Source organism: Daphnia pulicaria, chromosome 4 (genome assembly GCF_021234035.1).
Source record: "Daphnia pulicaria isolate SC F1-1A chromosome 4, SC_F0-13Bv2, whole genome shotgun sequence".
Lineage (NCBI taxonomy): Eukaryota > Metazoa > Arthropoda > Branchiopoda > Diplostraca > Daphniidae > Daphnia > Daphnia pulicaria.
In genome coordinates, this window is record NC_060916.1 from 14,263,394 (window position 1) to 14,289,928 (window position 26,535).

The window sequence follows — 26,535 nt, forward strand, 5'->3', positions numbered from 1 at the left end:
TTTAATTGATTCTTATTGTTGTGTGCCGCCGGGGCTGATTGTTCCTCCTCTTCTCTATATACACCCCGCCCACCTCACATCTCTCCTATAGACCCCAAGCTAAATAAATATATACAACATCCTCAACTTTTTTTTTCTCTCCAGCAGCAGCAGCAGCAGCAGCAGCGGCAATTCCCCAAGGCATTGAGACACATCCGGCTCGTGACTAGAGGAGATATTCACGTTCCTTACGTGTGAGGTACACAGACGAGCTGGGGATAAAATTTAAAATAAAAGTTTTTTTTTTCTTCGTGGAATTGCTTCATCATCATCGATGGTCTATGTAATATAATGAAAAAAAGAAATAGACAAAAAAGGGATGTATCTATTTCTCCTATCTCCTTTGTATTATATTATATAGTTTCGTGATAGTTTGATTACTTTGAAAAAGACCAATATGGTTCGTTACTGACTTTTTCTTTTTCTCTCCTTAATTCTTTCCAACTGCTGCTGTGCTGCTGCCTGTGTGTAACAAGGCCCTTAATTACTGTGACTTTCTTTCTCCGACTGCTGCACAACTTCTTCATCATTGGCTTTTCGTGCCTTTACTTTTTATATATATTCGATTCGACTTTTTTTGGATTCCGGCAGAGAAGTATACATGTATAGTGTATAGCTGGAAAATTGGTTTCTCCTATAGAGCTATATGTGCTGTGGCTAATGTGGGCGTCTTATATAACTTATAAGGTGCTATAATGCTGGCCGGCAACGAGAGTCCAATAAATGTGCGCTGGCACATTTTATGGGTCTGTGTGAGAGTTCGTTCTTATTATATGCTGGGTATCAGACCGACTACTACTACTCCCGCTTCAATTTCTTTATTATCTTTCTTGATTAGAACATTCGGCAATGGTCATCAAAAAAGTTTCTAACCGCCAATTGCGACCGCCTGGTATAATAGTTAACACATTTTTTGGGGATTTGATTGTATTTACAGGACTATATAATACAACATAGGGCTTGGATCGTGTCATATGAGCAGATCAATACCTTTGCTCGGCGTACATAAACTTTCTTTTATCCCTAACAGCCCTGTATTTAAAGCGATTTAAAGTCGACGTTTCTTTTAAAACTTTTTATATTAGATTGCGACGACACATAATACAAATGGAAGCCTATAAACAAGACTTTTCACATTGTCTTGGCCAGGTATTTACGTCACTATCGTGCCATTCCATCCGGATTAAGACCCCCCTTCCCCCCCAAAAAAAAAAGGTCAATCACGACATCGGGATGTCAATTATTTTTTCAAGTGCGTGCACAACATTCAAAGTATTAGGCACACAAACAAAAGAAATGCATACTCGTAAATGATTTCAAATGATTTGAGTGCACTGTGGAAAAAAAGAGGAGAAATGAAAAGAAAAAAAAAAGAGTTGCATGCGGATAATGTACGACGACGTCGCTTACGTAAAAGAAGCGCGGGAATAAAAAGAAAAAGAAAAAAAACAAAACAACAAAAGGTTACAAAGCACTTGCATCAACTATATACACCGGATATAGGATAGTATAGACACAGCAGCAGTATAGCAGCACAGCACGACGTCGTACCCATTACAAGCCCTTGCCGTCTGACATGGGTCTCACAACCCAACCGGTCCCGGCTGATTCTTCCTCTTGTTTTGACCCCCTAGGAGTAACTTTCATTAAGCTAATTGATTCCCAGCATCTCCTGTTTTATTTCTTTATTTCTTTTTCTCCTGTGTAGCTAGATATTGTCATTTGGCTCATTCCACTAGCTGGGATGTACATGCATGATTTATAGTGCCATGTATAGCTCTTATTAACTTGATCCCCATACATCCCGGCCGTCGTTTAAGCATCTCTAATTAAAGCTTCGAGCTGTTGGAGGATATCCTAGTAGGTAGACAGCACCAAATGGAGAATATCAAATAGAAAGAGAAAGGTCAGGACACCTATTACCAAATCACCATGCCTCTCCAGCACACAGAGTAAATTCAAGTATACCGTAGGATAACTAATATATTAATCCGTCCTCCTAGCTCCTTGGATGGCCCATAGCTATAATGGAGGTCGAATGGAACTCGGTTGAATAATCGAAATGACTAGAAAATAGAAAAGGACTCAGCTGCTGGGGATTCCAGCGCAGACGACGGTGTTATATACTGATGGTGTTATATAATAGGTTGTGTATACATACGTATACGTGGAACTGGTTAGACTGGCCAACGACCCGAACGTAGTATATATATCGAGAGCTGTTTAGCCCTGGTTTAGCCTATAAAAATAGCCGCCGCCGCTCTGATGTGATGGTTGCGCCTTTTGCAACACCGTACCGTGATCTATTAGCCCGTTGGCAAATCATGTCGGCTTGTCAGCTGTTTGCGCATTTTGATACAACGAAATGAGAGGTGCTGGGCAAAAAAAAAACTATACTCGCATCTGTTCGCCCACTTATTATCCGCGAGCTGGGCAACAATAAAAATAAAAATAAAAAAGAGTTGGGGAATGTGTTGGCCGGCCATTTTGATTGTACACAAGGAGTGGTGCGCAATATGGCCGTCATCATATCAAATAGTAAAGAGCTGCTCCTTATTCTCCGTCCTTAGTTACACGCCCCAGTTTTCGTCCAACGGGCAACGTCCGTGGATTATTGATTCGATTCTGTTTGGGCCAGCAGCAGCAGCCGTGTGGAGGGGGGGACATGCACGTTATGGCCAGCATATATACCAGCCCAGCCCAGCCAAAAAGGAGAAAAAGTTGGGAGCCTTGCCAACGTTATGAGAGTTGCGTCTGTATAGAACGGGCGGCGCCACTATCCGGAATATCTATCTCAAGCGTCCATCGAGTGTATATAACAACTGGACTGTATAGTATACATTGGTCAAGTCCGTCTCTTCTCTATATATAATCCCCCCCCAGCTGGACGCGTGGTGGATGAGAGACGCAAGCGCTGGATATCGACCGGCAGCAGCACTGCGGTCAACTTTTGTTTCTTTTGTTTCAACATTTTCTAGTCCCGTTTTTATTCTTTTTTGTTTCTTATTGGCCAATGATCCATCTCGCTTTGACTGCGGATGGACATTTTTGTTGGCAACTGTTCCGTCTTCTCATAAATCGTTCAAAATAGAGAAGAAATGTTTTCGATGGCCATCATCGTCTGCCCCCATCCGTCATCGTGTCAAACGGCTTCATCCAATCCAAAAAAATAGTTTTCATCCGCTCTGATTAAAAAAAGAAAAGATTGACGGATGAGACGTCCGTCCATCCAGTATGCTGGGAGGAAAGAAAAATAAAAAAATTACTTTTTATTTATTTTTCCCGAAATATATATCGAATGGGCGTCGCCGGATATGTCAGTCCGGCCCGACATGTCCCATCCGTCATGTCTCTACCATCGGCGAGGAGGAGCGTATCATAAAATAGTCAATCCCCTCCTCTTCTTCTCTTTTCTTTTTCTTCTTTTTTTCTCTCCCGAAATTTCGGGACTGTATATTATGGGCAACCCACCCACCACCCACTCGACCACCCACTCCCGACCGCCGCCTCTCGCTCCGCGTCCATGTTTTTGCCGCTGTCATGAATAAAGGAGAGGTTGGGTGGGCCAGTGGGGTTGGGTGGATGTATATGTATATATGCCAGTCAGAAAAGTAGGAGGAGGGGGGAAGAGCGTGACCCGCCTCGGCGGACCAATCACGAAGCCGCCAGTTATCATACTCATAACGCGCACGCTATGCAACAGAGGGAGGAGTTGGGTGGGGGGGACCGCACTCATATGCCCCCGAGGTCCGCACACACACACACACACATGGCTCCTCCTTCCATACATATAACCTCCCCTCCTCCTTCTTTTATATACACACACACACATCAGGAGAGGAAATATAGCCCAACAGTACACACACGCACGCACGTGGAATCAATACTTGTGTGTGTGTGTGTGTATTTATTAGACATTTTGAAAACAACCCGCCAAAGACGTAAGATATAACTTTCATAGCCTCTGGCGGCGGGAATATAATAGAATAAGGAGTAAAAAGAGCCTATATAGAAGCCCAGCACAGTCCAGCACATGGGCCGCTACATATGAGACGACACGGACGATCTTATTTGATTTTTATGATGACGATTTTCTCTTTTTCTTTTATTGTAAGAGAGAAAAGAGCAGACGAAATGAAGTTTTTTTACTTGCGTCTGGACACTTTTCGTGCTGGACAGACGGCCCAGCATACAGCATTATAGATTGAAAAGAAAAAGAAATAGCTAGATAGCTTTTGGGCCAGTTTCTGTATATGTATGTATATTGATGTGTAGTTGTCGCCATGGCAACCGCCTCCCGCGTATATATAGTCTCATCCCGCCCGGCCCAGTCGTTATACACAGCACACGCAAGACGGGAATCAATAAGAAAACTATCTACTGGACAGACATTTATATATATATATACGTAGTACAACTCTGTGCCGGCCAAATATATAAGAAAGCTTTCGCCCGTTTCGTACATCTTTCCCTTCTAAATGATATCCAGTGCCAATGAACTGTAAAGAAGACCCAGCTTTTATAGATATCTCAATAGAAATATATATATTTTTTTAAATTGACTGGGCGTAGACGGGAAAAAAACGTAGAATGGGGCGGTGGTGCTGGCCGAGAAATATATATATCTGGCCGATAGGGAACCTGCTGGATGATCATATAAAAAGGGAGGAGGAGGAAATAAGGAGCCAGCTCCTAGCTCCTTATATTTTCCGACTTGAAGGAATAAGAAAAGGAGGGAACTGATGTCGAAAGAAAAAGGAGAGAGGATATAAATATATATATATACTTCCGGACCGGAACCATATCCACATCGTCCAATCCATATTGCCCAGAAGACGGCCAGCAGACGGCCTGCTGCTGCCATCGTCGATATATAAAGGAGAGAGGGAACCTGATGGGAGAGGGTGGCGTCGGGGGGTGATTCACGTCAGCCTTATATGTTTCTCTCTCTCTCTCTCCCTCCCGGAGATGTATTGCTCCCGTTATATAATACATATATATATACGGCTCGGCCTTTTTCTGATTGGAAGTCAAAGAAAGAATGGAGATTGCCTGGCCATGTATTATAGAATTTATACCTCCACATTTATAAACCGGTAAAGTATCGAGATTGATTCATTCCATCCTCCCTCATGTCTACCATCTTCTTTTCATCTCAGACAATGTTTTATGAGAGCCCAAGTAGCTGCACTTAGTACACATTTACAAAAGCCCCAAATATACCAGAAATGATTTTAGACGCCAGAGTGCAGCACTTGTCACGGATAACTTTTTATTTTTATTTTTCAAATGATTTTTATATTATTATCCGTCTTATTTTATTTTATTTTTTTTGTTGCTTCCTGCCCAATCACTTTTCCAGATGCTATCACGCCCAGCACGGGTCCCAGCAGCAGCACAGGAAATCGATATATAATTCTAAGAAACTGCCCAGTATATATATATATCCGTCAAAAAACTTTGGCTGGACTTGGTGTGCTGGTCCAGTTTTATTTTTCCACACGGAGTTTATTTAGTTTTTTTTTTAGATATCATCCATCACGCCGGGCCGTCTAACGGGCAAGACACATAGCCAGAAACATCATCCATTTCTATATAGATCTGCCTGCTGCTGGATATGGCCGGGCACGAGCTTATATAGATCTTTTTATTTTATTATTTTTCTCTCTCTTTCCTTTTAAACGAGATGGCAAATCTGGCACACACACTGGGGACTCTTGGCCGGGCCCAGCCAGGAAGATGAAGCTGCTGGCCCATAGTCCTCCCTCCCTCCTCCTAGACGGCCAGAGCATTCGAGTCCCTTTCGCATTCGGCGTGGGATTATTGATAGGAGCTCTAGCGCCGTATAGAATATAAATCGCCGTGATTAGTCAAGATGGGCAATGATTCACCTCTATCTGACGGGCCGGGAGGGAAGGAAAAAAAGGCTGCCGGGCAAAATGCCAGCAGCAGCAGCAGCAGCCTGGTCAAAGGAGAGAGAGAGAAAAATATATAAAAAAAAGAGGGATGTCCATATAAAGAAAAGGCGGAGTTAAATCACCAAAGGAAAGAAGAAGAAGAAGAAAAGAGCGCGAGCCCACACGAAAATCGGTCGGTCATGTGGCGCTTTAGCGCTCCATGTCATTACCGTGGCCGTTTGTGGACGAGAGCGAGAGCCTTTGAAATTTTTGACACGCTCCTTTTTTGTTTTGTTTTTTGTTTTTTCTCTAAATTTTATTTCCTTTTCTGTCCAGCCGTTTGATATTCATCAAGAAGATCCTAGAGAAATAAAATAAAATTTTAAAATAGTCGATTGAAATTCATAAGAGCATTTTTTTAAATTTCCCGCCAAGATTTATTTCAACATAATAATTCAAATATCTTTTTTTTTTAAATTCTAAACTCTTTGAATTGTATTTCATCAGTTTGAAAAAGAAAATACAAAGTCGCGGGGGCGAAATTTAAATTCAATTGTGAATTCTAAATGAATCACAAGAGTTTGCTGCTGCTGCCGGCCGAGAGACTTCTCTCTTATGGGTACATTGTCCAAACCTTATAAGGATGAATTCAATTATGTGCTGGTGGTGGCTGTAGCCATGGCAACAGCCACCACATATTCCACCAAAACTGTCGATAACATATATAAAATGCTTATCAGATCCCATCCCGTCGGCCAGCCAGCGACGGCCGGCCCCCTTTTTATTTTATTTTATTTTATTTCCAAATTTATGGATGATCAAAGTCCGTCCATTTTGACGATGTCCGGCTCTTCTCCGATCGATTCACAATTGAATGGCCATAACAACAAAATCAACTCCCATCGCATCTCTCTCTCTTTCTCCACGCTGCTGGACACACACACATGTATATACCTTGAAGTATTTACTGGCCTATCAATCAAGGGCCATCCAACCGGGCAGCTAGAGAGCTAGTAGCTAGAGCTAGAGCTAGCTAGCCGGACATTAGAAAAAATAAAAATAAAATCTCTGCTGGGCTGCCCTTTTTGTTCCCCTGCGCTCTTTATGACGATGTCCGTGACTGAGAAATGAGAGTGTCGGACAGAGACGAAGGCGCTTCTCCGCTGCCCGTCTCTCTCTCTACTATAGCCGTAAGGGATTGTTGTTTTGTTCAGCGGTGGTCAGCAGCAGGTCCAGCGCGGTGGAAATATGGTCGAGCATCGCAATGTTGACACAACTAGCCGGGCAGCTCGGCTAGAGAGAGACGACACGACTTTGAACTTTAGCCAGTTGTGTCCAGCAGCACTCGCATTGTGGAGAGAGAGTCCGGCTGTATACACTGATGCTGGCCGAAATATATATATATAACTCACAGAGAGAGACTTTTCCAGCTTGCGGATGCTTTTCAACTCTCTGTCCGGCCCCCCTATTCTCTTTTATTCTTCTTGTATATATATATATATATATATTTATATGTATTTCTTCTTTTGATTCCATTTCCCCCTCGCTGGACCTTTTGGCTTTGGTCATCTCTCAGGTCTCTACCGGCCCGTATAGAGTCCAGCTCTTATACCACTCTCTCTTGACTAGTACGACTACTACTACTACTACTCTCGATGGACAATATTGATCTAGCTTGATGGATTCCATTTCAATCTCTCGCGTCCAGCAGCAGCAATGGGCTGCTGGATGCTGGCGACCGGACCCCGAAAAATCAGCCAGACGGAGAGAGAAGTAAAGAGCCAGTCGAGCGAGAACACATTCGGATCCAATATTTTTGTCATCCTCTTTTTTCCTTTTATATATTCTTCAAGAGCTTCTTTCTATTATTTTTATTTATTTTTGTTTTTTGACTGGACGGACGGACTGGCCCGTCTATACAAGACTCTATGCATAATGCAGCTAGACGGAATAAGAGTCACTTTAGCGGAACGCTTGAAACACAAATAAATAGAAAAAGAGGCGATAGATATATATTTAGTTTGACCGGAATCCATCCATCCATATTGTCGTATAATGTCCGGATGGCAGCAGCAGCCCGGAAGTCGATATAGGGTTAGATTGGTATAATATCTAGGAGCGGCCAGCACATATGTGTCCAGTGCTATTTAGTTGCCTGTCATCGCGCCCGTCAATATAAAATAGATCAATGATGAGCTCTTTTATTGATAGTCTATGCCTGTGTAAAAGCTGTGCTGCCGGACATACAAAAGTTATGGATCAACGACGCCCGCCATTGTGTGTGTGCTATGTGGGGCCGGGCGCGTGGCACACGGCCCTCATTTGCAACTGCCGGCCTATAGAATATACACATAGGATCTATTTATTTTACAGCTCGCGCATATTGTTGAAAAGTGGACACCATTCCGGAACTTTAAGAGATCTGACAATATATTTCCTCCGCTGCTGCTGCTGGCCGTCTCCCTTTTATCCAGCATATATAAGCGCCGGTTCGTCTACACGGCTCATTGAACTCCCACCCTAGCTGCTCGTGTTATAAGTGTGTATGTATATATATATCTAAGACGGACGGCGCATCGCTCTTCTCATCGGCACACTCCACTTGTCAGAACGGCTTTCTAAATAGCCGACGACGAGGGGAGCTGAGCTGGACCAGAGGATGATGATGGCGCCTTTGGCTGCTATGCTGTTGGGGGCCATCCGATTTTTAGCCGGTCAACCGGGCACCTTCCACATCCCCATCTTTTTTATTTTCGGGTGAGCATATTGACAGCGGACACACATCCATCAACATTATCCTCCCCCCAGCAAAGAGCTATACTGCTGGCCTTTCAACGTGTACAGGAAGTTTGCCACCCCCTTGAGCATCCCCCCCTTTTCCTGATGGGCTGCTGTTTATTCTCAAAAACAATTTCTAAATGATATTTTTTCGGGGGGCTTTTTTAAATTATTGTTACATCATCGCCATCAAAAATGGCGAATCAAATAATAAATCAAAATATCACAACAAGTTTAATGATGCAGCGGGAAATAAGCGTGAATGTAAGCTGGACGGCGTTCTATACAAGTATAGAATATCCGCCTTAATCCGGCTATAATAGCCTGTTAGATGCTGCGTGTCTCCTTATATATTTTTCTCCCCACTGCTGCTGTTATAAGACTCTGCAAGTATCAAAATAAAAGGATGAAAGTGATGGCGGGGCTCTTCTATTCCTCACTTATCTTTTTCGTCTTATATATATTCGGTTGTTTTGTTTGTCGCCCGGCTGCTGCTGATCCTGAATAACGCCCGGGTGATGTGTGTTGTGTAGTTTGTCTGCGCTGCCGACGTCTCATCTTCCTTATCAGCGGCTGCACATCAGTATAGGCGCTATCCTCTATATTCTTCTTTTATTTCTTGTCTTATAATAACACAATGCGGTGAATATCTATGCGCATTATTAACACTGGCGATTTGAGGCCGGCTCGGATTACAACTTGAGATCCTTTGGCTGGATGATTGTATCGCACTGGTATATTGTGTAGGAGCAGCTCAGCAGCAGCAGCAGCGGGGGCTCCTCCCATATTTTTGCTGACAAATCCTTGTGATTATGGGAGAAGAGGATCATTCCGTCCATGATCCATCGCTCTCCTCTTTTATTTCCATCTGAGCCTCTCCAAAGTATAACTATATGGCTGCTGGATATAATAGGCCTATTATATTACGAGCTTGTATATGCTATACAAATCCGGCGTTTCTCTTATCTTATTCTTTTTTTTTCATCCGGCCGGATCGATGCGGAATGTTTTGACTATCGAAATATTTGCCACTCGAGCGATAACGAGCTGGAAATCGACTTTTACCATCTCTTTCACAAAAGGGTCATGTGGAACAATAAAAATAAAAGATGTTGTTTTCCCCTTTTATTTTTCTGAAAGAGAATCCAGCGGATGTTTTGAAAAAAATAAGTGAAAGTTTATATATTTGTTCCGGATTCCGCGCTGGATTAAATTGTTGTTGGTTTTTCACCCCTGTGCTGATATATTTGATGTGTTTTTCTATTTATTTCAGTTGGAAGAAAAGAAAAAATGCGCGCGGAATTTTGAAACTTATTAAGACAATAGGCGAAATTGCGCAAATGTTTAGACATTTTCCACCCGCCGGGATTGTATGACTCCCGCGAACGACTTGGGAGGTATGGACACCGACATGCACGAAGTTTATTTTTACACTTTTGAGTGCAGACGACGTTTTCGAGTGATGGACGATCGACATGGTCGCGCCGTCTGCCCCACCGCCCACCGATTGGCGATTTGATCTCGGCGGGAAATTTGAATAAAATAAAAGAATCACACAATATTATATCACCACTGCTACTGCTGCTCAGACTGTCAATGGTGGAGGATTGATGGGGGTCGTCGTCGGTGGCGACTTCAAAGTCTATCGGGGAAAAAGTTGCCGCCGCGGCGCCATCAGCAGCAGCAGCGGATGACCGTCGCAGAAAGTCGCCACAAAGACGCGCGGTACCGAGAAAACACAAACGAACGAAATTTTGACGGGAGGAAAAAGAATTTCTGTCATTGCGTCAACAAATTGCATTTAGACGGAGGGTGGGCCACATATATAAATACACACACACTGTGTCCGTCCTTGTTTTGTTTCTTATCCAGCAGCAGCCGTATAATAATATACGCCAGACCAGCAGCAGCAGCAGAGGGATGAAGGTCTCCCGGCTATTACTTTCACTCGGGACCATTCAGATTAGGCCACCTTTAACATGACGTTATTATACGGCACCCACCCAATTTTTGTTCTTTTGTTTTTCATTTGAACATCCCAACGCGTCCAGCTGTCTCGTAACGTTGAATTTGAGAAAATTTAAATGTAGCCCCAGCTCCCGGTGTGCTGGCCGACCCATACATTGTCGTTTGGAAAAATTTACTTATACAAGAAAAAAAGATATTGCGACTCGTGTTGCTTTGGGGCTAAAAATCTCATCAACCTTTCAGAATTTGTCTCGTATAAATTCATTTCATTTGTCGACTGAGCTGGAAATCTATACACGCACACAACTAGTGGGAGTCGAGAATTTAATTCGTATGGTGTTATGTATATATGTGTATATACAGGGCGGGAAAACGGAGATTGGCCAGTTTCACAATTTATAACGACGATAGACGACGGGACACGAAAGACCCTGGCCACTTTGGAGATTGTCGGCATTTTCTTTATTGACTTTTCATTGATTTTATTTTTTTGAAATAATAAAAATCTACCCGAATACGTCGGGTCATTGTCGTCTGGACAGCAAAATTGTGCATACAGCGACGCGGTGGCGCTGAGCTACAGACGTACGTCCCCCCCCCCCCCCCCCCGGCCACCACCACCGTCCACCACCAAATCGAAATGATTTGAAAAATTAAAAAAATTCTCTTCCAAACTCTGTTGCTGGTGCGGTTCATTAATCAAGTCGATGGCTCCGCTCGTCTGTATTCTGTTTGAATATTTAATGAGCCGTGAGACCCCCCAGCACACACAACTAGCCATCTCCAACTTCGAACTGGATTTACGTTGTCTATGTGTGTGTATTTCAACCATGTCTAGAGTATACAGGGTGTTTAGCACTCCATAGAGCTAGATAGCCAATAAAAATTTGAATACTCATTTCTGTCCCTCTGTTAAAACCCAGCAGAGCAACTGTCCGTCGTGTCGACCAGTCAAAAAGGAGCTGGACATCCAGTATAGTCGTTCTACTCGTGTATGTACATCACTAAAATTGTTTACATAGAAACGATCCGAGATCCCCCCCCCCTCCATCCAACTATATATCTACATATAATACTATAGTATCCCTTCCAGTGGTATGGATCGCACGTCCATCATGTGCGCTCCTGTCTGTACATCGCGGGCATTTTCTCTGTCGTCCAGCAGCAGCAGTCGCTTTTTTTTTATTATTATTCCATCGGTGGAGAGGGACAGCAGCAGCAGCTATACCCTGGAAATTCAATTCGATTGTGTTGCCCATCACAGTTGTGTGTATGTACATATTGAGGAGTTTCTCCAGTTGGGAGTCTCGGAATGGCAAAGCAGAAAGAGAGAAGGGGGAAGAAGAAGATGGAAGAAATCGATACATATGTATATATATGCTCTTCCGCTAGACTATATATAAAGTGTATACGTATAGTAGTACATACCGAAATAAAGTTGAGCATAGCTGCAGCAGCATAGGCGAGAAAGAAGGAAGAAGAAGATAGGGGGGGAAATGTCCATTTAATATCATCAGAGTGGACCCTGTGGAGATGGGCACCACAGCCAGAACCTTCTACTATATACTTTATACATATTATATAAACCGTAGTATATGTATAGGACCAAAGTTGATGCAGCAGCAAACGTCCCAATAACTTAAAGAGCATTTCCTTCTTCTTCTTCTTTTCTACTTTTTCCGTATGGATTTCCTCATCTTTTTTGGCCCAGCAGAGAAAGAAAAAAGTTACCGAGTTTCGACTATTATATTACACACTTTTAGCCTATCATTTCTCTTTTGGCTCATTTATATGTCTACTGGCGGTGGTTCTTTTTTGTTTTGTTTTGCCCGGATGCGCTCGGTGAACTTCCGCCATTGAGAGCGCCTTACATTGACTTATTCCAGGAATATAAAAACCGGAATCCCGCGGTTAACAATAATACGCCCTTTTGTATATGCGCGAACCCCCTGGCCTCGGTGCGGTACGGCTCTCAGCTGATGAGACACTTTGTTGGCATCTTTTAGAAATGAATCTCAAAAACTTTTTCAAATCCCCCCAGTAAAACGAGAGCTAGAGAGACCTCCCATATGTATCTGATCTATCATGTTAATGAAATAGGCGGAGGCATATATAATCAAGCCAAAAGGAATAATCAATCTATCTCTCTGAGACGAGAGTCGTCGTCTTTTCTTTTTAATTCCAACCAGCCAATCGGATTCGTTCGATTTTCTTTCGCTGCAATAAAAACGTCAATTTATGCAAAGGAGAAACTTGTTACTTTATTTTCCAATTCATTTCGTCGTCGTCCCTTTTATATATAACGATACGACTAGCCGCTTATTATGTATAAAAGGCGCTAGACAATAATTCGATGGCCGCTTCCAAGTTGAGACGATTTTTGAAAAGAAATCTATAAACAGTTAAAATAAAACAGAAGAGATCCGTGTTTGGGAGAGCGCGGATGGAGAGGACCGGTTTCGTGATTAACTCCCGACAACCCGTGATTGAAACTCGGTGATATTTGACATGTGTCTATAATAAGAAGATGGTGCGAGCATCACTGTCTGGTTATTTATTATTCAATTCTTTGATTTGATTCCAGTTAATTCATCAGTGAACAACCATTTTGGACGTGAAAGTTGTAGTTTTTGGTCTACCTGGTCTACCTACAACGTCGCGGACCAGTTATTCTCATATATACGAACAATATATGTGCTGCTGCTCATCAACTCACCCTTATCCGATTTTTTAAATTCCTTTTTGAAACTAATACGGTAGTTCAAATATATATTACACGATGAATTTTCTCCGAAATAAACGGTTCGGCATATCTCGTTTGAATCCTGTTGACTTTTTGATTTAAACCCAAATTTAATCCACACATTATCGTCATCCAAATCAAAATAAAAAGGGCGCCAAATTTAAAAAGAAAAAAAAGGGTTTATTATGTTGGTGCTGACGTTGCGAGTCGCGTGTCAATCAAATGGTGAAATCCTCCGCGGGTGCAGCACCGCCGTTCGGCCAACCGACGGCTCGTGTTAGCTATTACGTCTATAAACCGGAACACCCCCCCCCCCCCCCCAAAAAAAAGGGGAAGGGTGGAAATAAAATAACAACTCGGCGTACAAACTGGCGCTCTATAATAAAACCAGAGGGGAGTCTACTACTACTACTACCATGTCAACAACAAAAAAACAAGGTGGGGGGTTCAAATTCAACGCGTGAAAAACTTTTTGTTTTCCTTCTTCGGATTGAAACGGGGCGAAATAATAAAATAACAAATCCAAGAGACGGGCCATCTTTTTTTTGGCGTCGCTGTGCTTGTCAGACTAATGTTCAATTCTTCTCCGTCCTCTGTAGACCGTAGTGATGGCCTCCTCCTCGGCTCTTGTAATCATTTCTGTCACTTTCACAAAGGCAGAGAAGAAGTTATAGGGACGTGGATTTGACTAATTCACAGTCAGAGACGTGACTGCACGGCGGGGAGCGGCCGCCAGGCGCGGACTGTTGACAACACGAGTCCCAGGCAAGAGAAAAACGTCCAACAACAACAACAACAACAACAAAAACAAGTATAAGGATAAAATAAAATGCACACACAGACACAAGAACTTGCTGCTGTGAAGACTTCCTGTGGCGCCCAATTCAACTGTGGCAGCTAGGGCACGTCTCTAGCGAAGGGCCCACTCTGTGACAAGCGGGCGGGAGCGTGCCTATGTTTACACATACACAACTGAATAATCACCGCCAACAACAGAAACTCGACACTCTTATATATACGTCTACGTACAAACTTATATATGTATGTATATATAGATATAATATACCCAATTCTCTTATTTCCTGGGTATAGAACGACGTAGTAGTAGCTATAGCTAGCAGCTAGCTAGTCGTCACCCAACGGGAGTCTAATTTCTTCCGTGTGACAAACATTTCCCCCCACGGGCATCAGGATCTGAAGGAAAATAGTAAACAGACGCCAGCCATGCGATCAGCTCATTTTTTTCGATTTGGCGCCCGCACGCATAATCACGTTGACTTTTCTATTTTTCTTTTCGTTTTCTTGTTACATCAATGCCGCTGGAGACTATCGGGCCGCTGATACTTTGGATCACACAGAGCACAGAGCAAAGGCGTAACGATCGTCGAAAAAGTTGAGTCGACACGCAATCAAAACTTTTCTTCCCCCTCCACATATGCCAAGTGCAACTATAGACGAATCAAGTCGACCAGTTGGGGGGGGGGGGGATGATTTACGCAATAAAGTTTACTGATCGTAAGTAAGAGGTCTACACAATCAATCCCGTGTAAATAGTTGTGAGCAGTTGTGTGGTTTCTCTTGGTCGTTGAAAAGGTTACAAGTTGAATTAATAAAAAGTGGTATTGGTTTAAGACTTTTCTTCTTATTGCTGGCTCAATCGATTGAATTTGTTTTTTCTTTTAAATTGCAATCAACGCGACCATCAATTCACTTTGTTATATAATCCTGTCAAATCGATTTCATTATCTTTTTCGTTGACCTTTTTTTCTTATCACCACAGTCGGCATCTGAGATTAAATAAACTTGGATATATAATATAAAAAGAAGTCACTAAATTATAGACGTTCTATCAAAGACGAAAGCTATAGACAAAGTGAGTTCTGAAATAAAAAATAAATTCGCTGGCGCAATCTTGGCTGATTTGATTCCAATCCCGAGACGTGATTGGAATTGCGCGGACTTTGTGCGGCTTTTTTTTCCTACCCTTTTCGCATAACTTTTGTTTATAGATTATATATTCCTTTTTAAAAAAGTTTGCAGGATGCACAACATCTATTGTGTGTTCCTTCCCAATTATTTCTGCACGTCAAATCGAATTTACCGGGGAAAAAAAGGAAATAAAATCAAAACCAAATTCAAATCGAATCGAAAATGAAATATAAAAACTGACAATCGCTAATACTGTCAATAAGTTATGGCTATTAAGATATTGCTAGATCGATCGATCTCAACAGCATATGGCAGCGTCGTGTGGCAGTCGGCAGCAGTAATATGTGAACAGCGGAAATGACAAGTTTGGCTAATGTAGTGCACGAAATTGCATGAAATATTCATGAAGCTGTTGGCGCTGGCAAAAGAGCTAGAGAGAGATGCGCACGGAGGCCGCCGTCGCCCTATAGCTCTTTTGTTATGGCAGCCTTTTATATTATATAAGAAGCTATATGGCAGCGGGAGCAGGAGAGCCGAGAGTTGTTTGATGTCTGTAATGGGGGCCAAAAAGTCCACCGGAATATAAGAGAGAGAGAGAAATCGACGCAGTTGGGGTGGGTGAATTTCTGGTCGACACACACACTTCATCTAACACGGTTCCCCGCCAGTTAATAAAATCTGGCACTCCCCCACCATCACTCTTGATCCGCTCGTCAAATGATTTCCCAACCAGTTCACAGCAACAAGAAGCGCATCTTTTTTGATGATGTATTCACCCCCACTACCGAAATAATAATAATAAAAAAAGGCCGAGTATAAAGGCAAATGCGACTTGATCACTTACGACTCATTAGTAACGACACTTAAACCTCATAACTATTCAACATTTTCCCCTTTTGGAAAGCAAAAGCATTTCAGTTATATAATGCAACTTTTTTCGGGGGAGCGGCTGGGAGATTCCACCGGGGTTGGTCTGCTTTGATTCGATTGGACCTATGCACTCATCGCCATCCTGTTTGCTTAATCAATAATTCAAGAGAAGAACTTTTTTTTGGACACATCAAACGAATCATCTTCCTAATTTTCCAACTAGCCTTTTTTCGTCGGACCTGGTAGACACATTTTTGGAGTTCATTTATTCAATCCGTCGGAGAAACTTTATATTTACCTTTAAAGTCTTGCCTCGTCTATTAAAATCTTTTCATTTCTGTCGTGTTAAGATAAAGTTGCTTTAAATATTATATTTTTTTAGATTTTTACATGAGCATGCCAATGAATTTCCGATTTCGTTCGTTATTAAAATGTGTAACATGAGCTTTTCGCATTACCAGTAGATGGCGTTCATCTGCACGTGAGAAGAGAAATGGCATCGGTTCTTGCAACGCGATTTTTACGAAATACTCGTAAGTTTCATTATTATTTCACGCTGTAAAACACTTCTCTGTAGAAATTTGCATTGACACTGCAAAGAAACTGAATAACTAGTCCTCGTTAACCCGTGTTTACTTACCCTTGCTGTTCTACTGGTATTTTGACATTTGAAAATTTGGAAATGAATGGATGGTTTGTTTCAGAAGAGGGTTGATCTTTCTTTATCCAGGATCGTGAAGAATTCGGCTGTTGAAAAATTCCGGTGATACTTTGTCGGTTATCAACCGGAGACAGAAATATGTCAGCAGATTTGTTTCTTCCAAACATCAACCGTTGGCTAGAACTGGGCCAGTACCAGCAAATAAAGAATGTTATTCTTGATCGTGCACACACTCCCAAGGTCCGGGAACATGGCATGGACATCATTCTTGGAGTATGCAATCACCTCAACTCCGAAAAGACAGTCTGGTCTCCCGAGATGGAGGAGTGTTGTGAATTCTCCCTGCTCATGGTGGCTCAGTTGTCCAATCCGAAAGAAGTTCTAATAGCCCTGCAAGAGCAAGTTGCAGAATTCGGATCAAGCTCAAAATTCAAGATTCTACTATTGCCATTTCAAGCAGTCCTCCTGCGATTACCTGACAAGCAGAGCAACATTCTGAACATGGTTCTGGAGACCATCGGAGAACATGTAAGCTCTTTACCACTTCCTAGTCCAGGACATTGCTTTGAGGGTAAAGAAAGGATACTTCTAGACACAGATCCCAAAGTACAATGTATTTCCGACATTTATGAGGCTCTGGCAGAATTTTACGCCCCATTTGTCAAGCAAATGGCACTGAACCGCATTCAAACCAAATTAGACGACCAAACCTGTTTAAGAGAACGACGTCGCGTCCTGAAGAAGAACCTGCTTAAGACTATGGAACAGCCTTTGATGTGCATGGATTTGCATTTTGCCGAAGGGAAGAGCCCGAATCTACTCAGAAGGACGGCCGAAAAACTTGTCCATCACCTCTCCTGCGTCTGCGGGGATTTCTTCTCTCTGCCGGAAGTCGTGCATCATTTCCAAGGCAAACATCAGTGCCCGTCCTCGTCCGCTTTCGATGACGGCAGTCCGCCACCTACTCTAAAGTCGCTCGGAACGATTTTCTATCTCATCTACGGCGAGCAGCTACCTTGCGTCAGCGTCCCCTCGGTGTACAGCCAAGAATTCGTTTTCCACACCGTCTTACAGCACGCCGACCTTCTCGTCAGAAGTGGAGAACCGCTGGTCGTTCATAAAGGACTTCTCCTGATTCAAGGGCTACTGAAACAAGTGGGCAACTCGTCTCTTTCTCTCGATTGCCTCGATCATCCCATCCATTTTCAGATTTTCCAGTCGCTCATTTGGCTGGCCGTGTCGGGTGTCAATAGCCGAGAATTCAAGATCCTCTCCGTCGAGTTGTGGCGTCCTTATTTAGACAAACTGCATCCTGGTGCCCGCTACCATCTTCTCCAAAGCCTTCTACCCACGCTGGAGCACCCCGGCCTTAGAGGAGTGGTTATTAAAATCATCAAGGACCAGATTGCCCTCTGCCTGGACAAGGATATGCCCTACTTTTTGCATGATCGCCTTAGTGCTTGCCTTCCTTTAATATGGAAGCTACCTCAAGATGTCGAGACTGACCTGCTGGAACACATGGACTCGATCATGAGCTCGTTAAACCTGGCTCGGTTTCTCCTTATTCGTGACAAGCTCAACGCCAGCGGTTTCAGCCAACAGTTGCCGATCCTCGAGGCCCAGTTTATGGAGCCACTCGCCAGAGCCCTCAACCTTTCTAGAGCCCATTACGAACTCGAGTTGTCTAAAATTGGGAGCGGCGTGTCGGCCATGTGCAACGTCCTAGTGACTTTGCCGGAAATGTCTCTCGATCAGCAAAAGTCGGTGATGAAATCCGCCCTCAGCTCGTTTGATCTTCTCGAAAGCGTTCTAGCCCGAGTTGCTGAATGTCTCCATTCATTCACCGGATCTTCGCCGACGTGAGAAAGCGACAAAAAACCAAAACGACAACAACAACTGAAAATGCACAATTCTCTTGTTAAAAAATGGCTTTAAGTTCTTCCGCTGATTATTTGTTCGCAAAAAGAACTACGCTGATGCCTACTGACTGGAGCTGGAATTAATACACCCGCTACTTTTGTAGCGTCTTGTCCCATATTTTGTTTCTTTTTTTTTGTAGAATTTCTCTTACACTTTTTCCTTTTGATTAATTACGAATTCGTTCACTTTTTCTGGCGGCGGTTGTAATTACTATTTGTAGGTTTTATCGCTTGCATTACTTATCTAAATTTCAATCCTTTACCTTGTTTTTACCCGATGTTTTTTAGGCGGTCTTACAGGGAACGTGCTCTTCCGATGGACTCCGGCCAGTCGTTACCAATCCACTGATGCCTTTACAGATGATGTGGATCCCAAAGAAACTCAGCGTCTCAAAGACGAGGAAACTGTATACGAGACTGAAATTAGACACAAAATCTTAGACGCTGCCTTAGGTTACGTCGACATTAGCGGATGGAGCAAGCAAGCATTGGCCGAAGGTGTGAAAATCTGAATTCAATCTTGTTTTTCCGCCTTGTTTTTTTTAGAAACTATTTAATGTGTCCTCTACTCAGGAGCTGAAAGCTTAGGCTACCCCGGTGTCGCTCACGGACTCTTCCCGAAAGGTGGAGTCGAATTAGTTCATCATTTCTATCAGCAGTCGAACGAACGTTTATCTTCCGAGCTCCCAGCTGACATTCAGGAGGCTCAACTCGATCCTCTAAAGTAAATTTCAAATAGCCTTTTTTCATGTTGTTAGAGAAAGTAGCTCCCAAGTTTTACTATTGACTTTTTTTTTAGGACGAAGGACGATCTTAAGATATTACGACTGGCTGTTGAGAAGCGATTGAGGATGAATGCGGAGCACGTATTCACTGGGAAATGGACGGAAGCGATGGGTTTGATGGCTCTGCCCACCAATGCTCCATCTTCTTTGAAATTGCTTGCTCATCTCGTTGACGATATGTGGCACCATGCCGGAGACACTTCGCCGGATGTAAGATTCAATTGTATAAAAGGTTTATTACGTTATGAGCGAGTTTCGTAACATTCTCTTTGACCTTTTAGTTTTCATGGTACACTAAAAGAGCCGTGCTGGCTGCCGTTTACAAATCTACTGAGCTGAGCATGATGCAGGATAAAAGTGAAGACTTTCGAAGCACCTGGGAGTTTCTCGATCGTCGAATTGAAGACGTTCGTTATTGCTTATTCTAAAAATGTAGAAATGGAACCGGAAACTAAATTATTGAATTCTCCTTTCTGCAGATGGAAAAATTACGTGATTGTTCCAAAATGTGTGAAGAAACTTCACTCGCCATGAAAGGGCTCCTCAAAACGGTAAGCCAACAAAAGTGATTAAAAAATTGAAATGTGAATCTAACTGTTTGCTCTGACAGGCGAGAAATGTGATGGGCGGTTGAAGCGATGCATTTACTTGATACATTGTGTTAAGTTTGATAGTGTTTCCTTAGAAACCAATACAATATAAGATTTTGCGGTACCAGAAATTAATTGACGTGCCTTGGTATTTATTTAGTAATCCTGCGCTCTAATAGCGCCCGTAGGCACGGTTTTTTTTTAGTACAATTGCTGTAAACCAAGGGAGCCCCTTGATGGAAGAGATTAATGGCGGGGTAATATGGTTTGTAGGTTTTCGCTGATCAATATCTGTTTTCGTTGCCGGATGAAGCAGCACTTGTTTATGTCTAGACTCTCGTGAACTGTATAAACATAATATTACATCGCGTACTCGGATGTCATTTTCATATACAGTAAGTCATAACAAAATAAATAGCAAGAGGCTTTCGATACAAACGATGAGCAAGTAGTGAGGGTATCAAAGAAAGAAAACAAAACGTCTGCCTGGAAATACTTTGAAAAGGAGAGCTGAAATAGAGCCGAGGGTGAAGTTAATAAACGCCGTCGCAACTGCCGGTTCTCAAAGCGGATTGCGAAAGTTCTTTAACTAGAGACGCATACCATTGCTAGACATGTTGATAAACGGTTAAAAATATAGATATTTTTAACCGTTCAAAATTATTATTCTAACCGTTCTAACCGAAAAAATTATTCTAACCGTTTATTTTTAACCCGGTTAAAAATATAGATATTTTTAACCGTTCATCATCTTGTATGGATTTTGAGAAAAGATATTTGAAACCCGTAAAATTGTAGCAATTATTAAAATGTTGATGATAACTAATTACGTCATGACTCGTATAAGGATGTTTACTGTTACCTTCATTCTGGTTATTGCTGACACACTCGGTGTATGAAGAGAATGCGTACACAAATTATGTGAAACGCAGACGACTGGCGCTAGCGATGCTCGGCAGCAACAGATTCTCCTTCTTGCGTAAATAAACAACCATATACAACTTCTTGCGTCTTACACCGAGCACAGCTCATCAATGAGCCGAGTCTAACCAAGTCTCTGTGTTCCAAGAGAATGCACACCCATCATACTCCTTAAACTTTTGATTATTCTATATAGCTGGCGATGCATCGCAGATACAAAAAGCGCGGCTGTGTTCGAGACGACCCGGCACAAGCTCTCAGCTCTCTCTTATTCCGGCCAACATATATAGCGGAGAGAGAGCCCATTAATCCGCTCAGCACTTCCAGCTCGTATATAGCCCTCGTCTAACGTAAACTGTGAACAAGTTCGATTGCCTGAGACTCTGCTCTAGCTCTCTCCCCCTCTCACCGCATGCTGTACCTAAAACTGTTTTTATTCTTCTACTGAAAAATCGCTTTCCCTCAACGACGTATGGCCGTCCCTTTATACACATATACAAAGTCTAAACTTGACGATAAAAGCCACCACCCCCTGTGTTTCGTTAAATAAACTTTGAGCCGTATAACGACCAAGTCCCCCGCTGGAACACGCGCGACTTTAAACGTTTTTCAGATAGTTCTGACGATCTTTTCTAAGATGAAGGCGAATTTTAGTGAGACACAATTGTTTTTCGATCTAGTCAAAGTTGCGCGAAAGTGGGTGATTGCTTGTTGACGTAACTGATGATGGATCGAGCGCAGATTGAGTATCGTCTGCAATCTGTTTTTGTAGACGCGCATCATTTTTCGGGATATTGCAACTGCTTCTTCTCATCGTCCAGCGTCAAATAATAACAATTAAAAAACGGAAGAAGGAAACTATACGCGCGCTGGCTGCTGGTGTTGACTGCGGTATTTCTCTCGACCATCTATCCGAACAACTGGTGCCGTTGATGAGGCAAAACAAACCACAGAAATAGCCAGAAGGCGAGGGTTTCTCGACGCGCGTCCTCGGTTTATTTGCTGAGCCTGACACCCATCGACGCAGCTACTAAATTCTCCGCAACTCTAACATCACCTAAGTGTAAACAACGGCTCAAAGAATCACGCCTTCTTCGCTTGAGCGGTTTTGTTTCGAACCACCGCCCCAACAATGTGTAGATCCGCATCGCATTGTCCGAATTCCGGACGCGATAAACAAATTGGCAATGGTAGATGTATATGTGTGACGATTACAAAATATGTATTGCTTCATAGATTGGTTGCAATAGAGCACACTCGTAAACTGGACAAGAACACGGTGGTAAGGCAGAAAAGAATCAAATCTCAAAAACACAAACGGGTAAAAGATTTTTGTTAATTTTTACAATGAACTATATCAAGCCTTTTTAAAGGTTGAAAATCGCGCCGGATGCGAAATTGCTTTGGGAAGAAGAAGGGTATGTGTAGAAGCGGTGCTGCTCTCATCCACACAATTGAGATTTTCCGCAACATCTGAATACTGTTCTACCGGGCTGTTGCACGACATTTCATCTTTTGAAATCATTAAAAAACTATTTAGAATAAAATAACTAACGAAAATTTTTATATAGTTAAAATTTACTTGTGTTGTGTGGCTCTTTATTGTGACGCCATTTCATTCGTCGATTCTGGAACCAAACTTTGACCTAAAACAATGCGGAGAGTTAATTTTTTTAATTGGAAATAAATGTCAAGAGATGCTTGTCAAAATGATCGTCTGTGCGCTAAACCGACCAATGCAACTAAATAATCGATGTTTATAAAATTGTTTTATACTTGTGCATCGGTGAGCTGGAGGGCAGCTGCCAGCTGTCGGCGATCTGGTTTAGTGATGTATTTCTGAAGTTGAAAACGCTTTTCGAGTCCCTTCCGCTGTAAATTGGAGAAGACGGCACGCGACCAAGAGCGCTTTCGCCGACTGTTATTGCCGCTCGTTTGCTGCTGCTGGTCAATCGCCGCTTGTTGCTGGTGTTGTTCTTGTCGACTTTCTCTCACTTGCTTTTCAACAGTGACTTCCTGTCTTTGTCCGACAGATAATCTCTGTCTTTCGCTGTCACGAGACCAAACGTGAGTCGGCACCTGACAAAAGAAGATTCCAATGACGCGCTTTGAATTTTTTCGATCGAATAAAACACATTTTTACTGTCTGTTTGATTAGAATTATAGTAGCTCTGTGATTTGTTAACGCATTATAAACGTAATTCGAAGCTAGATACAAACACGATATGAACTTGAGCTCATTTTCTCAATTGAATTGCCATTCATTGATTTAGTTTTCGATGAAATAATATGACTATATACGTCTTTCTTGGCGATTTCATCTTGGGCTTTTAATAAAATGTTTTCCTTATAATGTAATAAAGACAACACATTCAAAGGGAAACACTAACCTGGGGGAAAACGGTTGAACGATTAGCACCAACTTGATCCCCGAGAATACGATCGATGCCAAACGAAAGTTGATGTTGTTTATCGATAATTCCATTTTTATCCATTGACGAGATGAAATTAGCCACGGCCAGGGAACTCGTTGATGTCGGATGCCAATAATGATTCACAGTGGCAGCTTCCAAGACGGCGAGATCCAAAATTAATGGCACTGGACGTGTAGCGCTAGATTGTTCGGATATCCATGGCCAGCAAGATGATAAAAGCCGCGCTTGCTGCTGCAGTTGCTGCTGATTTGGAGGTCCTTCGTAGCCATTCAACTTGAGAAGAGTGGACGACCAAGATATGAAATCCATTGCGAGGTTGAAGTTGTCGTTTTCTCGGGCGATTCGATTTGCCACCGGTTATTTGACTCCGGTCGCTGCTGGGAGGCAACTGGTTACTTTCTGCCTGACCCCAACTGCCCGACCCACGTGGATACACCATGGGAGGCATGTTGGCGTTCTGCAACACAGAAGTTTCTTATGTCTCATTGGCCTGGCCGAGTAAGTGTGTACGTTTACATTTCGTAAACAGTCCGCTGCTGCTGCTGCCATTCCAGACGTATGTGGTGCTATGTCAGCAAGGGCGGCCCTGCCTTTTTGTACATAACGATCTCTGAGGAGGGACTCTATATGTCAAATCTCAATGTTACAAAGAATCAGAAAAAGAGAATGGCATTGGAGAATTCAGAGCGGTAAACTACAGTTCATTGCGCAAGAACAATATAAGAAGGGCTACAGTGTTATAGCTTACCGCATCTTGTGTCGATTGTGGTAGAGGGCTTCAACCAAAACCCGCAAAGTATGAACATATCGTATTGTCGTACCAACCGAGAATATAGATTCGGATTTCCGTCCCATTATTAGTGAACTCACAAGCCATCATAGCTTTTCCTATAAAGTCAATTAGACATAATAGCATGGGTTATATGTAAGCATAAAAAAAAAGAAAATGAATTTGATTTAGTGACATCTGATATCAAATAGTTTATTTACAAGGCAAAGTTGAATAGACGGTAGTTGGAAATAATTCAATAAGTAAAATAAACATTTGGACAGAAATAAAAGTGAGATATTTTCCATTTTCGGAAGACGATGGTTAGGAATTCTAGTTTTTCCATCGGGTGCTCTAAATGCGAATGGAACAACAGTGATACATAAAATTTATAATGAAATTTTAGCTCACGATAACTCACCGATACTCTTAAAGTGTTATTGATGTAGTCTATTTCTGTTTGATCGTCAATTGAATCTCTGTATTGAAGTAAACTTATTCGGTCCTTGTTGCTGATCAGAACCTACAGTAAAAGAATCATAGTGTTTGTTAATTTAATTTCTGATCTAAAAATAATCATAATACTATACATCAATGACGATGCGATGTCGTTGGTAGCGCTTTGCTAAATGGTATCGTTTGTCAGATGTTTCAGTCAACGGTATTAATTGGTCAAAAAGGTTTGGATTCCCATTCAAATTCGAAGCGATTTCCAGGATTCTTGAAATTGATAGATTTGCAGATATTTTCGGAGCTCCAAACATTCCCTATGAAATAAAAATACTTTTAGAGGAAGATTTGGAAAAAAAAATAATTAAACATTTTAATTTCTATAAGCAATTTTTTTTTACCTTAACGAGAAGAATTTTAATTGGATCCTCATTCATTAAGAGCCTTCCGATAAATGCGTTCCAAATGTATTGTCTTTCCGTTAACCTGAAAGTTTTTTTTAGTCCCACGGGAGAAGCCAACAGGTTTTCAGGAGCATCCCAGTTGTAGCGACAACAGTATTGTAAAGTAGAAAGTAATGAAGATCCAACTAAATTGTCGGCGGAGACAGGTTTACCCACAAATGGCGACGTTTTGTCTTTCTGTTTTTCGGATTGATGGGGTTGAGATCTGCTGACTGCAATAGGATATTGTCTCTCCAGTAACTGGATATGCTCCTTCACAATCTCTGACTCAACTTCAATTTGTTTCAGATTCTTCAATTCATTTTTATTTATATGTTCTAGTGACTGCTGAAGATTTTGGTCCCCTCCTCTAAAGCAACTGTTGTACAAATGAACAGCAGCTTCTTTACTATTTTGCAAGTCAGCACACAGCATTGCTGCTTCTTGAAAAGACTTTTGCTTTTCCAAGATTGCAATGTACTCTCGAGCTGCAACATGTCTTTCTTTAAGAAGAGGAAACAAAACCAACTGATGCAGACTCTTCTGAAGAAAAAGAAGCACTGCACATATGACATCACTATCTCCAAGTCTCAGAGCTTCATCTAGCAGGACTGTCTTGTCACTCAGTTTTTTAAAGCAGCTTAAATCAAAAGACATTCCCAAAAATATGGATCTGACCACATCTTTAGGACTAGAAAGAGTTTCATCCTGCATAATAAAAAAGGGTAAATCAAGAATCAATCAAAAATTGAAGGAAGACAAAAATTGGAAAGAAGAAAACTTACATTTACAGTTGATGAAAGTAGTTTACAAGTTACTTCACACTGTTTACTAGGTTGTCTTGCTGTGAAATTGAAGCTTGAATTGCTGCTAGTACTAAGTGATGACAAAGATTGAGACAGTTTCGTATGAGGTACACTTGTTGGGGATGATTGTTGTGGAATGTTTTGCTTGACCTGCTTTGACAGCTGAGCAGTCTGCAAAGGAGTTGCTCCAAATATGTCATCAGAATGTTCCTAGTAATTTGAGTAATTACTGGTGATTTTAATTTTAAGTCAATCAATATTTATTTTGTTTACGGTTTCTTCGGAATCAAAATCAAATCCTTTTGTGGCTGATGACGACCAGTATTTTTCATCTTCTGGTTTATCCATTTTACATTTGTTTTAGAAAAATGTGAAAAAGCTAAGCATGTACATTAATCAAATCAAACCTAAAACGAAAACAAGTCAATTGAGACACAATCAGATCTAGCTAACTCAGTCAACTCAAACCACACAAAATTTGTTATTTTTATCTGCTTGTTTTCTTTATTTCTCATAGTCTGCATAGCCTGCG

At 42.0% G+C, this 26,535-nt stretch overlaps 3 protein-coding genes across 6 annotated transcripts; 1 reads left to right on the plus strand and 2 right to left on the minus strand.

Moving 5' to 3' along the window:
- The first annotated feature begins 16,652 nt into the window (after nucleotides 1–16,652).
- Nucleotides 16,653–20,305, plus strand: LOC124335740 (ubiquinone biosynthesis protein COQ9, mitochondrial-like). Of its 4 annotated transcripts, none has more exons than XM_046789171.1 (7): nucleotides 16,653–16,757; nucleotides 19,093–19,302; nucleotides 19,378–19,528; nucleotides 19,604–19,799; nucleotides 19,871–19,996; nucleotides 20,069–20,140; nucleotides 20,200–20,305. In XM_046789171.1, the coding sequence occupies exons 1-7, from the start codon at nucleotides 16,718–16,720 to the stop codon at nucleotides 20,221–20,223; spliced, it is 819 nt and encodes a 272-aa protein (XP_046645127.1). In that variant the 5' UTR covers nucleotides 16,653–16,717; the 3' UTR covers nucleotides 20,224–20,305. The 4 variants fall into 4 exon arrangements, with proteins under 4 accessions (XP_046645127.1, XP_046645128.1, XP_046645125.1 ...); XM_046789172.1 differs by having other exon boundaries at nucleotides 19,378–19,521; nucleotides 19,597–19,799; XM_046789169.1 differs by lacking the exons at nucleotides 19,093–19,302; nucleotides 19,378–19,528; nucleotides 19,604–19,799; ... (1 more) ...; nucleotides 20,069–20,140; nucleotides 20,200–20,305 and adding an exon at nucleotides 16,955–18,922 and having other exon boundaries at nucleotides 16,691–16,757.
- Nucleotides 20,306–22,303: 1,998 nt separating this feature from the next.
- Nucleotides 22,304–23,964, minus strand: LOC124338657 (homeobox protein Hox-A11a-like). The gene is made up of 4 exons (XM_046792806.1): nucleotides 23,491–23,964; nucleotides 22,877–23,179; nucleotides 22,683–22,746; nucleotides 22,304–22,612 (listed from the first exon to the last, which is right to left on the minus strand). The coding sequence occupies exons 1-4, from the start codon at nucleotides 23,842–23,844 to the stop codon at nucleotides 22,458–22,460; spliced, it is 876 nt and encodes a 291-aa protein (XP_046648762.1). The 5' UTR covers nucleotides 23,845–23,964; the 3' UTR covers nucleotides 22,304–22,457.
- A 537-nt stretch (nucleotides 23,965–24,501) lies between these two features.
- LOC124338074 (spermatogenesis-defective protein 39 homolog) lies at nucleotides 24,502–26,518 on the minus strand. Its single transcript, XM_046792125.1, has 6 exons — nucleotides 26,277–26,518; nucleotides 25,983–26,213; nucleotides 25,156–25,905; nucleotides 24,895–25,071; nucleotides 24,726–24,827; nucleotides 24,502–24,658 (listed from the first exon to the last, which is right to left on the minus strand). Exons 1-6 carry the CDS (start codon nucleotides 26,349–26,351, stop codon nucleotides 24,638–24,640), a joined length of 1,356 nt encoding a protein of 451 aa, XP_046648081.1. The 5' UTR covers nucleotides 26,352–26,518; the 3' UTR covers nucleotides 24,502–24,637.
- Nucleotides 26,519–26,535: the final 17 nt, after the last annotated feature.

What these genes read in the sequence shown, in the direction of transcription:
- LOC124335740 (XM_046789169.1), top strand. Translation starts at nt 17,024, where the DNA reads ATGTCAGCAGATTTGTTTCTTCCAAACATCAACCGTTGGCTAGAACTG.
- LOC124338657 (XM_046792806.1), bottom strand. Translation starts at nt 23,844, where the DNA reads ATGGATTTCATATCTTGGTCGTCCACTCTTCTCAAGTTGAATGGCTAC. An exon ending in TCCAGCTCACCGATGCACAA is followed by an intron (nt 22,747 to 22,876) that starts GTATAAAACAAT and finishes GCATTGTTTTAG; the next exon opens with GTCAAAGTTTGGTTCCAGAA. An exon ending in TAAAGAGCCACACAACACAA is followed by an intron (nt 22,613 to 22,682) that starts GTAAATTTTAAC and finishes TGATTTCAAAAG; the next exon opens with ATGAAATGTCGTGCAACAGC.
- LOC124338074 (XM_046792125.1), bottom strand. Translation starts at nt 26,351, where the DNA reads ATGGATAAACCAGAAGATGAAAAATACTGGTCGTCATCAGCCACAAAA. An exon ending in ATTTTGATTCCGAAGAAACC is followed by an intron (nt 26,214 to 26,276) that starts GTAAACAAAATA and finishes TCAAATTACTAG; the next exon opens with GAACATTCTGATGACATATT. An exon ending in ATAACACTTTAAGAGTATCG is followed by an intron (nt 24,659 to 24,725) that starts GTGAGTTATCGT and finishes ATTCGCATTTAG; the next exon opens with AGCACCCGATGGAAAAACTA.